Here is a 14,879-nt window from a genome sequence, read left to right as displayed (position 1 = left end):
ATTAATTAGTAGTGGAAATAATTTCTGGTAGCATCACAGAAATGTAGCAGTGACAATAATACTGTATGCTGTAATCGTACTGGGCAATTAGTGATACAAAAAACCTGTTTTATCCTGTGAATAAAAGTATATGTTTTTGTCAATGTACCATAATAACAGAAGCGAAACGCAATATTGTGTCAGGACAATTCACTATTTATGCACAATAAATAAAGGAGCATAGCGCGACAATTTCTGTTCAGCGCCAGACTTGCTTGTAACCTATATCACCAATTATGTAATGAAAATGACGTATTAACTACTAAAAAACACTGACCTTCGTGTAAATGCTTGGAGCAGACTAACCTGTGAGCTGGAGTGTTCTGGGACGTTATATTTGATCTTTGAATGGCTGCAATCCAGTCGCGTCTTTGTTACTTCGGAAACATGGCTCGAACAATTTCTCTTCAACGACGTAATCCGATAACAACCGATCTCTTTACCCGTCGGCTTCCCGTGGCTGTCATGCGACCGGCTATTGCAGTTAATAATACAACGGCTTCTTGACATTTTTGTGTTTCTTTTTATCGCTGTATAACTGATTTTAATTGAAAGCCTGCGTGCGCTAGTACCGCTTGCCACGAGTTCCCAGAATCCTTTGCGGTTCTACCCGTGAATGACGTCACATTTTCAATCTCTATATAATATGCATGTTAAATTTTATATTTGGGGTAAAATATCAAGTCTTTTCAAGTAAACCGGTTCAAGTCCAATTCAAGTCCCAAGTCATTGGTGTAAAAGTCCAAGTCAAGTCACAAGTCTTAGAACATTTTTTCAAGTCAAGTCTAAAGTCATAAAATTAATGACTCGAGTCTGACTCGAGTCCAAGTCATGTGACTCGAGTCCACACCTCTGGCCTTTGCACACTTGCATAGAAATGTAAACATCCACAGCTCACTGCTCTTACACCCAGCGAGAACAGTGTCGTTAATTACAGCGGAAACATAGTGCTGTAACAGCTGCTTCATAAATAGTTTGCATGCATTACATGTTAATTGTAGCCACAGCAGAAGATTTGAGATGACACAAATGGCACTGAGGTCCACATACTTCCGCGTGAGAGTGTTAACTCAAAGTGATTTGAAAGATTAAGCTGTCAGCCAAATGGCATGAAACCTTGTGTTTCAGCTGCAGTCAGGTTTTGCGATCCTGGGAAAGAATATGCCTCAAGTGGCCGGTAACCTCAAATGGTCGCAGGAGCTCCGAAGCCGGATTCTGACTCACAGGAGTAACCTCTGCCAGCTGCCCCACATGTAAGAACCTACCTAATAAACACAATAAGGATGATTTTAGAGTATTTTTTGGTGCAAAGCACTTGGTTATTAATCACTAAGGGTATTAAATCAATAAAATGTTACCTTCCTCAGTTGACATACATGGGTTTTGAAACCCAGCAGATCCATTGATGTTATTATTATAATTTGCAGTAACCGAAAAAAGTTTAAAAAATATATATCTTGTGTCCATTGATTATTTAAAGATTTAAAAAGAACATCAAACATTCAAGGCTTTAAGCAGTCAGCTGTAACTAATATTTCAGATTCATGTACCCTGTATTTAATCATCTGACCAACAATGTGCACCTAAAATGTGTATTTTGGTTATAAACACTTTTTCTTTTTGCATTTAGCATATTCATTACAAGAATTTATTTATTTTACTGTTTCTGCCAAATGTTTACAGTATACACATGACTTATACTTCACTTGCTATATAATTCTTTTCCTGCATTATCTCTTTCTTTCTCCGTCTCTCTTTCAGGCCCCTGGATTGTGCAGAGGCACAAGATGTCCTCCAGAGGTGTGAACGCGTTCTTGAGGTTTTGGACCAGCATGATGAGGAGATGTTCTTAGAGTGGACCGAGGGGCTTGAAGAAATCTGTGAAACACACCTCAAGGAGCCACTGTTGGCACTGGATAGTGAAACTGGCTTCTTCCAGGTCAACTTCAGTCCTGGTGTAAGCCCAAAGACGATTGATTTTTGAACAGACTTTAAAAACAGATAAAAGATATTCCATAGAGGCAAGTAAAGGTGAAAATCTAAAAGTCACAGTCATTTTGACTGTATGAGTTCAGAAGTGAAATGACTTGTCAGACTGCTTCTTTAAGCTCTGCAGGAGAGAGATCGAGAGAAATTCAAGGTTTTGTGAAGAAAACCTGCTAGTATCAAATTGAGCTCATAGAGTGTTTTTCTCTGCTAAGTCATTATTCAAACTAGTGCCTCTGTCTGCATTTCTTTCAACTCAAGGTTAATAAAGCCACATTTTTGTCCACTAAACTCACTTTGTGAAACATTCCCCAGAAGTAGCAACAGCAGTTTGATACACAGATGAAGCATATTTTACTAGTATAATTAATCACCATGGGAGGAAACAATGGATACACATAAATATAAAATATGAGAAGGTGTTTGGTAACTGATATCTATTCCAAAATCATGTACTATAATCTATGGAAATCAGATTGTACTTTCTTTTGTTGTTACTCTCCACAGTTAGCATCTGTGCTAAGAGAAGTGAAATATCTGGGCATGCTGAAGACCCAAAACATTCCCCAAGCAGCTCTTCATCTCTATTCTAAACGAGAGAGACTACACATGGTAGGTCATTAACCCTCAAGCAGTTTTCTGGACTTGACAGCTTTCTTTAGAAAGCGTGTTTTTTAGAAATATGTTGGGGGTTTTAATGCTGCATTTTATTATGCAGTACACACAAACACTGACTTTGGTGACCCAGTGGTACAACCAGCTCCACAGCACCATCCTAGCTGTAGAGCTGGGACTGGTCAAAGATGAGATGGATGGGATGAGACGACAGCTGAATCCGGCCCTCCGGGAAGTGACATGGGCTCAGGATGACCTATGGGACTACATTCAGAGTACACGAGACCTGGCACAGGTACTGTAAATATGCAGGAAATGTTGTACTGAACTTAAAGCAAACAAAAAGATGCAAGGCAGTGCCTGCATTAATGGGTGAGTTTCCTGTACATGTGTTGGTTGACACTATTTTGCAGCATATTTAAATGATTTTGCTTTTTTAAGTAGAATAAACACTGTCTCTATCAACATTTGGGCTGATTTATTTTAAAAAAGCCAGCGGTCGCCTGTCTGCATGAAACCCCAGAATCCTCTGTGTGTGGGCCAAGCTAGTTTTCTTAATTATAGCCCTATCTCAGAGCGCTTCAACTCTACAGCAAGCACTTGAAAAACAAAAAGCAACATGATGCCGGAAACATAATTATTGCCTGTAATTGTTGCTCCTTTTTTTTTTTTGCCATCGCCAGAGCATTTCTAGTCGTGTCCAGAAGAGCAAAGCTAATGTGGAAGCAATCCAGGCCTTGATGGGTAAATTCAGCAGCCGGGCTTTCATTACCAGAAAGAGTCGTGATTCTACTCTCCTCGTTTTCGCTGACATTGAAGAGAGTGTTTCCAAACAGCATGCTCTCATTACTAGTACAGGGGAGCAGATACACAAACTACTGCAGGTATATTCATCGTATAATCTCCATGCTGGAGAGATGCTGTGCACACATTGCAAATGTTAACACAACCGATATTCATGTGTATGTTTATTTGGTGTTTAAACTTTTCATTCAACACATAATTTTCAGGAGAACCAGTCTCTCCTCAGTGTGACGGATCTTGACAGCAGTGAGTGGCATGCCTATACTGAGTATGTTGACAGGATGATCCTGGCAGGCTTCACCAGCGCAGTACGCTGCTCTCTGCAGTACCTCATGGACAATACAGATGCAGCTCAGCGTATTACACCTCTGTTTGAAGTCCAGTTGGTTCTCAACAGCAATGAGATGACCTTTGACCCTTCATTAGACTTGAGCCACACTGGTAACTTCTATGATATTGTGGATAAGATGGTGGGCAACATTACAAGCATGGCTTCCCTCATTCCTAGAGTGGCAAGTCACAAACAGCTGAGTAACTACCAGGTACCACACAGATTAGATTATAAATGCATATACATATACATACATATATTTCCATGTAAACAGACCCTTATCATAAGCAATCTTGATTTTCCATCTTGCAGGGTGACATTAATGAAATGGAGGATTTGTCAGACATGTGCCACATAATCCGCTCACGGGCACGTGCATCTGTCGCTAAGGTTAGTGACATTTTTTTATGGTCACATGTGGAAGATTATTTTATGAAGTTTACAGGCGAATAGTTGTGAAAGTGTTTATTTACAGGTCAGGGAGTACCAGGCATCATTTTCTAGCTACCGCTACCTCTGGACTGATGACAGGTCAGCTGTGTGTGGCTGTTTCTGATTTGTTTTGATTGTTAGCAAGTACAGAAATAATTTGTCTCATATGTTCACAGGTCTGAATTTATGAGACAGTTCCTACTTTATGGACATGCATTAAGTACAGAGGAAGCTGAGCTGTATGCCGACTACGAACTAAAGAAGAACCCACCCACCCTGGACAACTTTAAAGAACAAGTGTGTTCAACATTTGTGATCCATTTATGCTGTAACCTTGGTTTATTTCACTCACATTTGGAAAGCAATGCAACAATAATAACTGAATTATTCATTATTTCAGATCAATCTGTTTGAGTCACTGTATGTGCGAGTGAGCAAAATGGAGGACCGAAGGGTGTTTTGTGGTTGGCTACAGCTAGATATCAGACCCTTCAAGCACACACTGATGAATGTCATTAAAAAGTGGAGCTGGATGTTCAAAGAGCACCTTCTTAACCACGTGAACCAGAGGTCAGACACATAAAAGTCAAAATAAATAAAACTTTTTTATCATTTAAAAGACATTTTTTAAAGCCAGTCCTCTGAAACCTCACTTCATCTCCCTTCTTCTCTATTTAACAGTGTGAGGGAATTGTCCCAGTTTGTCCAGGACACAGCATGTGGCCTTTCCACCAAGGTGTCAGATGGCGATTATGCAGGCCTTGTGAAAATCATGGGGCACCTCATGGCCATACGAGACAGACAGATCAGCGACGAACAGCACTTCAAACCGCTCAAGTCTACCGCTGAACTTCTAAAGACCTACGGACAGCAGCTTCCAGAGAGTGTCTGCACACAGCTAGAAGTGTGAACCAATTCAAAAACACACATTTTTTCATTTATCATAGGCGATATGTACAGTTATCAGTGCTTCTTTCCCACACAACACAGGAGCTGCCGGAAAAGTGGAAAAGTGTCCGAAAAATTGCCTTCACGGTCAAACATGAGGTGGCACCACTACAGTCAAATGAGGTTTCAGTTATCCGCAGGAAATGTGTTCGGTTTGAGGTGAGGCTTTGTGTGATTGGGGTAGGATGTCAGTCTGGCAAAGAGCTCAATATCTGACACATAAAACCTCTTTCCTGCATTATATATATGAAACCCACACAGTGTCTGCAAAATGATAGACAGAAAGGTAGAGGCAGATATGCATTAATCCTTAATTTGCTATGATTTCATACTTTAGGTCAAACAGCATGAGTTCAGAGAACAATTTCGTTCAGAGTCAATCTTTAAAATCAGTGTGGAGGAGCCATATAAGCTTATTGATAAGGTGAGCAGGGGGCACATTTCTTTTAGTGTCTGTTAAAAGAGAAATCTTAACAGTACTTCTTTCAAATGTAGTACACAGTGTGTGATTAAAGAAAATTTAAATAACATATCAAAATTGCCTGCAGTGTAATCGAGGCGTAGCTACGATGGAGATGGAAATGAAGAAGTTGCAGGACACAGCTGATCTGTTTGAGGTCAGCTTCCCAGAATACAAGCAGCTGCGGCAGTGTCGCTCTGACATCATACTTGTCAAAGCAGTATGGGATATGGTCGTCTTTGTAAAGGTACGGTTGAACTCCAGAAAGTTGGGATGGTGTGTAATATGTAAATAAAAACAGGCAGTGATTTACAAATTTACAAATATCATTTTATTCTCTGTTGGACACAGAAAACATTTCATGTCATGAACTGAGGTGTGTGGCAGGCAGAGAGTGGACAGCTTTCTTAAATATCACAGCTTTTATTGTGCTGGCAAAAAAACAGAAATCAAAAGCTAAATAATGTGGACAGTGATGGGGCTGTAACAAACTAACTAAAGAGACTGACAGAGACTACACACACCATGAGGGTAGACACGACAAAGAACAGAGAGAGATGCAGAGAGTATATAGACAGAAGGGAATTAAGGCAGATTGAACACACCTGTGAACACAGCTGAACAGAATCTAAATAAAGAGACACAAGAAGCAAAACTGAGACAGAGACAGGAGCTCGATGCAGGGACCAGCGCTAAACATACATGGAAACATAACTGACTGGGGAGACAAAAGGATAAAACAGAAGATTATGGGCAGAGGAAAGCATAAACATGAGGAATAGGAAGGAAGACATATTAACTTGGAACGGAGATTGGGAAACCAGGTAGAACCCAGGAAGACCAGAGAGACATGACCAGGGAGACAGAAAGCGTTGAAAACACTGAGATACTGATGACACGACATGTAGATGAGACTAGGGCAGACCAGGCACAGAAAAGGGTACTCACGTAATCAAGAACCACGAAGTAGAAATATAAATAATGACAACTCATAGGCACTAGGAAATACTGAAGTCAGGACTAATACAGAACTAAAACCCTGAAAATCTTTTAATTCAAAAAGAATGAATCGCAAAACAAAACTCAAAATAGATCACAGCAGCATTTCTGGATCATGCTCACATGTGGCCTCTTCTTTGCATGACAGAGCTTTAACCTGTGTTGGTAGATGGCACAGTGAACTACACTCACAGAAAGGGATTTCCGTGTAATAAACATTATTTCAAGTTGAGGAACATTATTCTGAAAGTGTTGCATAATTTCTAAACACTTTATTTACATTTTACACACCATCCTGCCTTTTTGGAATTGGGGCTGTAAATACAAATATGCTATTTTTTTTAATACAAGGCAGGGTCTCCATAGTGAGTCACTGCATGCAAAATAATCAAATGATGCACTTAATCTCCTGCAAATCCTAGACCAGTATAGAGGATTGGACAAAGACTCCATGGAAAGAGATCAACGTTGAGCAGATGGACATGGAACTCCGGCGGTTTGCTAAAGTACAGTACAGCACTCTTCTCTGGATAGATACTTGAACTTTGATTCAGTTTAACTGTTTCATGTTTGAAACAAGAGTACCTTTTCAATAACTGTGAGTATGTCTGTTGTCTGTTGAAGGAGATGAAAATGCTGGATAAGGAGGTGCGTGTGTGGGATGTCTATATGGGTCTGGAATCAACAGTGAAAAACCTATTGACCTCTCTGAGAGCTGTCAACGAGCTGCAAAACTCAGCTGTCAGGGAGAGACACTGGCAACAGCTTATGAACACCACTGGGGTAGGGTATCTGTGCTGCTGCTGCTGCTGCTACACAGTCTCTCATACCATCTGCTGTGCCATTTTTCATTTTGTTTGTTTGTCTGTGTGTCAATGAGATTATCCAAAAGTTACAAGTCCAAATTTCATTAAACTTGGTGGCGGAGTGGAGAATGTGTATGAGAACAGCCCATTAAATTTTGGTCCTCATACAGTTTTTTTCTTTAAATTTGTTAGCGCTTTGGTCTTGGCAGAGGACTGCCCCAAGTGCTCTTCTTGTTCAGTAACTTTTCATCAGTTTTACTCGTGGTATATTATACTTGCCACTCTGTGGGGGTTAATCCATTCGTTTGGCTGTAGTTTTCATGCAGTGTGCTCTCATTGTTCTGCAGACACTTCTCTGGATTTGATGAACCCAGTTATCTGAAATTTGATCACACCCATAGTCTGCTTTTGTTTTTAAATCTTCAGGTTAGGTTTGTGATGGGTGAGGGCACCACCTTGGGGGACCTGCTGGAATTGCAACTTCATCGTGTGGAGGATGAGGTTAAAAACATAGTAGACAAGGCCGTGAAAGAAATGGCCATTGAGAAGGTAAGACACCAGACCAACCAGTTACTGTGTGATATATCTTGTAGTAGTGGATTATTGATGGATGGAATATTTAATTACTTAAGCACTCACTAGACTTTCATCATATTCTTAGAACAGATATTTATGAGCAGATTCAGAAAGCTGAACTCACAAATAATGACACACAAATAGGAATGAGCCAATGTTAACGAACGCGTTAGCTTGTTTTTTGGTTGTCTTTAAATGACAGGCGTCTTTGTGAAGTATCTGTCTTTGGGTTTTTTAGGTTTTGGCAGAGATAACCCAGACATGGAGCATTATGTCGCTGTCCTATGAGACTCATGCCAGCACAGGAACCCCTCTGCTCAAAGCAGATGAGAATCTGATAGAGACGCTGGAGGACAACCAGGTGTGCCTGCCTGCTGCAGAATGTGATATGCAGTTTGCTTTATTCTTTCAAATTGCAATATTAACACCCCAGCGATCCATAATATAGTTTTAGTATGAACGGCTCGGGTTTATTACTGACTCCTCAAAGACTAGTTATATAAATGCATAGGCAATGGGGAATTTAAAAAATGTTCATGCAATTTCAAGAGCAGCTCATCAGGGCTTCTTTGTACAAATTGCCATTTAAAGTTACTGCTTCATTTCTTTTCAGGTGCAGCTGCAGAATATCCTGATGAGTAAGTACATAGAGTATTTCCAGGCAGAAGTAAGTGGATGGCAGAGGAAGCTGATGGTGGCAGACCTTGTCATCTCATCTTGGATGTCTGTCCAGAGGACCTGGGCCCATCTTAACAGCATCTTCACCAACAGCCATGACATCCGCTGCCAGCTGGCCAATGATGCTGAACGCTTTCAGGGAATACACACTGACTTTCAGGTAAATCATACCTCTGCCTACATATAGTGCCATGCTTGGCTACATATTTTTAGCATGTCTTTTTGCATTTCTCCCTTTATTTCCTTTGATTTGTTTGTTTGTTTTAATCAGAGTTTAATGACTGAGGTGGTCCAGAACAGTAATGTAGTAGATGTGACCAACAAGCCTGGCTTCCTGGAGAGCCTTGAGACCTTACAGCAGAGGCTGTCTCTGTGTGAGAAGGCCCTTGCTGAGTACCTGGAGACCAAGAGACTGACATTCCCCAGATTTTATTTTGTCTCTGCCTCCGATCTACTGGAGATTGTGTCTAAGGGAACACAGCCCAGACAGGTGATAGATTACATTTTAATCATGTTTTTCTAGAAAGAATCTATAAAGAGATTGTTAGCACGTTGTGGTTATCTGTACTTTATATACCAACTATATTTCAGTGTTATGGAGTGGAAAAAGTGAAAATGGAAAAACACAATAATGAAAGGCAAAAGAAATCTTTTTTTCTTTTTGATTTGTTATCAGAGATCAGGGTCTGTTAACGTCAGAGCTTTGTTAACATCATAGCCTATAAAACCAAACTCAAAAATAGTCTGTGTGTCTTTTGAATACACATATATTTTTTTTTCCAGGTGACCCGACACTTGCTGAAGCTGTTTGACAATATAGCAGATCTTCGCTTCAAGGACTCAGACCGGGCCGAAGGACGGGGGGAGGAGGGGGAGGCAGTTGCGATAGGGATGTACAGTCGAGAGGGAGAATATGTTTCGTTCTCTGAGCCCTGTGTCTGCGAAGGACAGGTACTGTGAAAACAAAATGCGGTTTCTGTTTGTGGAAGTACATCAGCACCGTTTTATTTGAAAAATATGATATTGCATGCAATTCATTTTAGAGTTTTTTTCAAACACTTTTATTTTTTTTAATCAGGCAGAGTGTTGGTTAAGTGCTTTAGAAACCACCATGCGCTGTACAGTTCGAAAGGAGATACAGGAAGCTGTAGCTGCCTATGAGGACAAACCCCGAGACCAGTGGCTGTTTGACTACCCAGCCCAGGTCTGTTCATGCAAAGTCTGTAGATTTACAATTTTAACTTTATAAACATGCAAGCTATCTGCTGTACACCTCTGTTTCCCTTCCATCAACAGGTGGGGTTGACTGGTAGTCAGGTGTGGTGGGCGACAGATGTGGGCATTGCTTTTGAGAGGGTGGAGGAAGGATTTGAGACAGCTCTCAAGGACTACAACAAGAAACAGGTACTTCCATAATGTAAGATTTTATTAGGCTGGTAAGTGATCGTAGCATCATTGTATTTGTCAGTGATGTCTGCTGAATTCTGGTTTTCTAGATCACACAGCTCAACTTGCTAATCCACATGCTGCTTGGCGATTTAACCCCTGGAGACAGACAGAAAATTATGACTGTCTGCACTATTGATGTCCATGCTCGAGATGTGGTCGCCAATCTCATTACTCAAAAGGTACTGCGACTATTAGATATTATTTCAAATGAGTTTTGCATTAGTTAGCAGACCATCCTGATGCTGTTGTATGTCTCTAAGGTGACATCAGGACAGGCATTTGCGTGGCTGTCCCAGTTACGGCATCGCTGGGATGAAGAAATGAGACACTGTTACATTAATATCTGTGACGCTCAGTTCCAGTTTAGCTATGAATACCTGGGGAATACAAACAGACTGGTTATCACTCCACTCACTGACAGGTATGTGCACATACATGTTCTCCCGTAAGCCAAACCTTTGCAAAAGTATACAGAATGCATACATTAGTAATGATTTGTATTCTAAAGGGAGAAACTTACAGTAAGGGCACGCATAATTACTAGACTTGCTTTGCAACTAAAAACAAGGCCGCTTTACTTTAGCACTAAACATCTTAATGCTACAGTCAAGCTGTGCAGAACGTGATAGTAGGCACCCATGCAAAATGTAAGTGCAAAGATTGAGATAGTTGTTATTTTAGAATAAAGCACAAATACTAAAATCTTGCATATTTGCTTTTTCTATTCACAATATCCACTATACTCAAATACATTACATTGTTGCTTTAAATCTACATTATTTTCAAATGCACAACTTCATTGAATCGAAATTATCTATTACTTTCTTTCTCCTGTGATTTAAATCTCAACCGTACCATGACAGGTGTTACATAACCCTGACCCAGTCCCTCCATCTGACTATGAGTGGTGCTCCATCAGGCCCAGCTGGCACTGGCAAAACAGAGACTACTAAGGACCTTGGACGCTCCCTGGGTATCATGGTATATGTGTTCAACTGCTCTGAACAGATGGACTACAAGGTAACCTGGACTGCACAGATGTTTCTTCTAGTGCCCGTTAATGTCACATTTATTCTTTTTTTTTATGTTGTTATTGATATTTATTCCACCATTCAGCCATAGCATCTCATCCTCCAGTCTATAGGTAACATCTATAAGGGCCTGGCTCAGACAGGAGTGTGGGGTTGCTTTGATGAATTCAACCGGATCTCGGTGGACGTTCTGTCTGTGGTAGCTGTGCAAGTCAAGACTATACAGGATGCTGTACGCAACAAAAAACAGAGGTATTATGAGGAAATAATGACATGTATGTTGTAGCATCTATACATTTGTCTACTAATCCATTCTATATATTTTCTAAGCATCCATTTAGCAGCATGCATTTGTTGCTGTGTATGTAGGTTTCATTTTCTGGGGGAGGAGATTGAGCTGAAGCCAACAGTAGGAATCTTCATCACTTTGAACCCAGGTTATGCTGGAAGAGCAGAGCTCCCAGAGAACCTCAAGGCTCTATTCAGGTCTGATATGAGACAAAGAGGAGACTTTAGCGTGCAATGAATAGCAGCTATTATATGATTATTTATTGGTTAATTTTCTAAATGCTCAGGCCCTGTGCGATGGTGATCCCAGATTTTGAACTGATCTGTGAGATCATGTTGGTGGCCGAAGGATTCATAGATGCACGGCTACTGGCACGCAAATTCATCAGTCTCTACACTCTTTGTAAAGAGCTGCTATCCAAACAAGTGCGTACATACAAACAATTTGTCTGACTATTTCTTCAGGGGGTTTTCTGATGAGCGGAGGGAAGAAGAGGAATTTAATTTCGCTGTCAATGTTCTTATACGCATCAGAAGTGTGGTCCAGCTTTTATTAAAATGCAAAGTAGTGGTGGTGCTATTCATCAGATTATGGTTTTGTGTTTAGGTGTGAAGATTAGTCACCATAATCTTCCTATTTATATTCCAGTTCCTCTGTGTGTGATGTAGTGAATATAGTAAATAATAAAAATATCAACTATTTTTGCTTATACTGTGTAGAGTACTAGCTCTCAGCTGAAACTGGCTGTTTGTGTCCTTCTATTATAACATCAACAAACACTTAAATGCTTATTTTGTCAGGATCATTATGATTGGGGTTTGCGGGCTATCAAATCAGTGCTGGTTGTGGCTGGATCTCTGAAGAGAGAGGAGCGTAGCAGACCTGAAGAACAGGTGTGTATCTCTTCGCGATCACTAATGAGGGCTGTTCTTTACACTGAAGTGTTTCAGCTCTCATGGTTGTTTCCAGAAATTTGAGGTTGTCAGAAATTGCCTCATCAAAACTGTGCGTCCAATATTGTCTCACCAGGTGTTGATGCGGGCTCTTAGAGACTTCAACCTTCCTAAGATCGTGACGAGTGATGTTCCCATCTTCCTTGGGTTGATCAGTGACCTCTTTCCACAGCTGGATGTGCCCAGGAAGAGAGACCCAAAGCTAGAAAATGCTGTTCGCCAGTCAGTCAGTGAGCTGCGTCTGCAACCAGAGGAAAATTTCATACTTAAGGTTCATCTGTGTTTTTATTATATAGTATAGTTTATTTGGCAACACCTTTCGTTAGTGGTGGTAACGGTGAACAAACGTTAATTTTAGATTTCTCAGAATTGTGGGAAAAAGAAAAACAGTTGTTATGATAAAAATGTCAAAGGATTATTTTCCTTTTTTCCATCATTCTGTGAGCAACCGTGATGTGGTTTTCATACCGTGCATGGCCTGAGTCTGCAGACAGAGCACAGTGAAGGGATCTGTTACCCCGAAGCTGGAGGTGTGGAGTCTGTCACCTGCAGCTCTTCATCTGACAGTTCACTGTGGCTGCTCCTCGTTCCATTTTTCCCTGCAGTATTTCCGTTTTTTGCAGGGAATAAGGAAATACAGACACACAGTTCATAAAGCTTCCAATATATAAACACTAATCAGTTGCCTCCTATTGTGTTCATTCAATTAGTGATTTAATAGACAAAAATCTGTAAAATCTAATAGAAGTATTAAATTAAGTGTTAAACTGCTTCTTTTTCAGTGGCATATGAGCAATGATAGTTAAGGATGATCTGAAATCAACATGCCAGATCACTTTACAAACACATTCATAAAGTTCTGAGCTAATTTTAACTTGGGGGAAATGCATAATTCCCACAGGTCAATAGAGGAACAATATATAAAGCTTTGTGGTTTGTAACATAAACTAATTGTTAATCATTTTGGTTGTATTTTTTTATTGTAAGGTGAGACAGCTCTCTGATTGAACTTGCAGTATTTTAGAGTATTTTTTTTTTCAGAAATCCCACTATTAATGTGATTCCATGTTTGCAGGTGACCCAGCTGGAGGAGCTGCTGGCTGTTAGACATTCTGTATTTGTAGTTGGTGGCCCGGGTACTGGAAAAAGTCAGGTTAACTTAACTAATGAACATTTTTAAAACTGTTTATGTGTTTTTGGGTTTTTTTTAATATCTGTGTGATCCAACTTCTTATACCCAAAATATGCCCAAACATATTAACTAAAACTACTTATATAAATGATCTTGTTTACTTATCAGATCTTGAAGACCCTTCATAGGACTTATGCAAACATGAAGATGAAGCCCTTATGGAATGATATTAACCCTAAAGCTGTTACCACAGATGAGCTGTTTGGATACCTGCACCCTGCTACCAGAGAGTGGAAGGATGGTGAGAAGCAGGAGGATTATACAAAGGATTTAATGTGCAATAAATGATGATCAAGAGAACCAGTTTTTCCTCCAGAATTTGGGTCGCTGTCAAGTCTGATTTATTTTGGTGCCAAGACCATAATTTATTCCAAAGCCTCCTCTCAGAAATAATTAGAAAGTTAATGCACTTTTTCTATTTCACAGCCCACTCCTGTTTAAATAGGTTTCGTGTGCAATATTTTCATTACCAGTTCATTTCACAATTTTGCATTCAATACCTTTTTTGCTGCAGTGATGGTTTAGTATGTAAAAATGGATTTACCATATGTCACTGTTTCCTTTTACAGGTCTGTTCTCCTCTACCATGAGAGAGCTGGCCTCGGTGGGCCATGATGGACCCAAATGGATTGTTCTGGATGGGGATATTGACCCTATGTGGATTGAGTCACTCAACACAGTTATGGATGACAACAAGGTAAAAGATCATCACATGTTTTTTTGTCTTTCATCCAGGAGTTTGAATATGTCTCCAAATAAGTAATCAATTTCTGCCAATGCCAGTCATTAAGTTAGTGCATACTTTATATTTTTGAACCAGTGCTTGAGCTCCACTCCTTCTGCTTTTCCCTCCACATCCAGGTTCTGACACTTGCCAGTAACGAGAGGATCGGCTTGTCCTCGTCCATGCGTCTTCTCTTTGAGATCTCTCATCTGAAGGCTGCTACTCCAGCTACAGTGTCAAGGGCAGGAATACTCTATGTCAACCCACAGGACTTGGGTTGGAGCTCGTAAGACACACACAATGCTTAAATGCACGCATAAAATCACAGTCTTCTGTTTCTTTGATTTTCTTAAGGTTATCTTGGTTAGCAGAGCTGCCTTTACTGTGTTTTCAGTTATGTGACAAGTTGGATCGACACACGGCAAGCCCAGTCAGAGCGAGCCAACCTCACTATTTTGTTTGATAAGTACGTGCCATACTGTCTGGAACAAGTTCGCTGCAACCTGAAAACCATCACACCCATTCCAGAAAACAGCATGGTGCAGGTACATGTAGGGTTTTATGGAT

At 40.3% G+C, this 14,879-nt stretch overlaps 1 protein-coding gene across 1 annotated transcript in view; it reads left to right on the top strand.

Moving 5' to 3' along the window:
- The window catches only part of dnah9l (dynein, axonemal, heavy polypeptide 9 like), a 45,267-nt gene that overhangs the window by 6,637 nt on the left and 23,751 nt on the right, over window positions 1–14,879 (top strand). Inside the window, exons 11-46 of the mRNA XM_080907839.1 lie at window positions 1,168–1,292; window positions 1,801–1,996; window positions 2,533–2,637; window positions 2,744–2,935; window positions 3,324–3,524; window positions 3,651–3,986; window positions 4,088–4,165; window positions 4,251–4,306; window positions 4,384–4,504; window positions 4,608–4,777; window positions 4,889–5,111; window positions 5,198–5,314; window positions 5,493–5,579; window positions 5,704–5,862; window positions 7,037–7,120; window positions 7,239–7,402; window positions 7,852–7,969; window positions 8,235–8,357; window positions 8,610–8,834; window positions 8,946–9,164; window positions 9,458–9,625; window positions 9,753–9,878; window positions 9,971–10,078; window positions 10,171–10,302; window positions 10,384–10,544; window positions 10,987–11,143; window positions 11,261–11,406; window positions 11,485–11,640; window positions 11,730–11,868; window positions 12,244–12,336; window positions 12,473–12,667; window positions 13,472–13,549; window positions 13,697–13,829; window positions 14,158–14,285; window positions 14,450–14,598; window positions 14,707–14,857. Of these exons, the coding sequence (XP_080763965.1) occupies window positions 1,168–1,292; window positions 1,801–1,996; window positions 2,533–2,637; window positions 2,744–2,935; window positions 3,324–3,524; window positions 3,651–3,986; window positions 4,088–4,165; window positions 4,251–4,306; window positions 4,384–4,504; window positions 4,608–4,777; window positions 4,889–5,111; window positions 5,198–5,314; window positions 5,493–5,579; window positions 5,704–5,862; window positions 7,037–7,120; window positions 7,239–7,402; window positions 7,852–7,969; window positions 8,235–8,357; window positions 8,610–8,834; window positions 8,946–9,164; window positions 9,458–9,625; window positions 9,753–9,878; window positions 9,971–10,078; window positions 10,171–10,302; window positions 10,384–10,544; window positions 10,987–11,143; window positions 11,261–11,406; window positions 11,485–11,640; window positions 11,730–11,868; window positions 12,244–12,336; window positions 12,473–12,667; window positions 13,472–13,549; window positions 13,697–13,829; window positions 14,158–14,285; window positions 14,450–14,598; window positions 14,707–14,857 (5,319 nt within the window). The remainder of the gene's footprint in view (window positions 1–1,167; window positions 1,293–1,800; window positions 1,997–2,532; window positions 2,638–2,743; window positions 2,936–3,323; window positions 3,525–3,650; window positions 3,987–4,087; window positions 4,166–4,250; window positions 4,307–4,383; window positions 4,505–4,607; window positions 4,778–4,888; window positions 5,112–5,197; window positions 5,315–5,492; window positions 5,580–5,703; window positions 5,863–7,036; window positions 7,121–7,238; window positions 7,403–7,851; window positions 7,970–8,234; window positions 8,358–8,609; window positions 8,835–8,945; window positions 9,165–9,457; window positions 9,626–9,752; window positions 9,879–9,970; window positions 10,079–10,170; window positions 10,303–10,383; window positions 10,545–10,986; window positions 11,144–11,260; window positions 11,407–11,484; window positions 11,641–11,729; window positions 11,869–12,243; window positions 12,337–12,472; window positions 12,668–13,471; window positions 13,550–13,696; window positions 13,830–14,157; window positions 14,286–14,449; window positions 14,599–14,706; window positions 14,858–14,879) is intronic.

This window comes from Rhamphochromis sp. 'chilingali' (assembly GCF_963969265.1).
Source record: "Rhamphochromis sp. 'chilingali' genome assembly, chromosome: 16".
In the NCBI taxonomy this organism is placed as follows: domain Eukaryota; kingdom Metazoa; phylum Chordata; class Actinopteri; order Cichliformes; family Cichlidae; genus Rhamphochromis; species Rhamphochromis sp. 'chilingali'.
The sequence above is the reverse complement of the archived record's forward strand: the minus strand, read 5'-3'. Positions and strand labels throughout refer to the sequence as shown.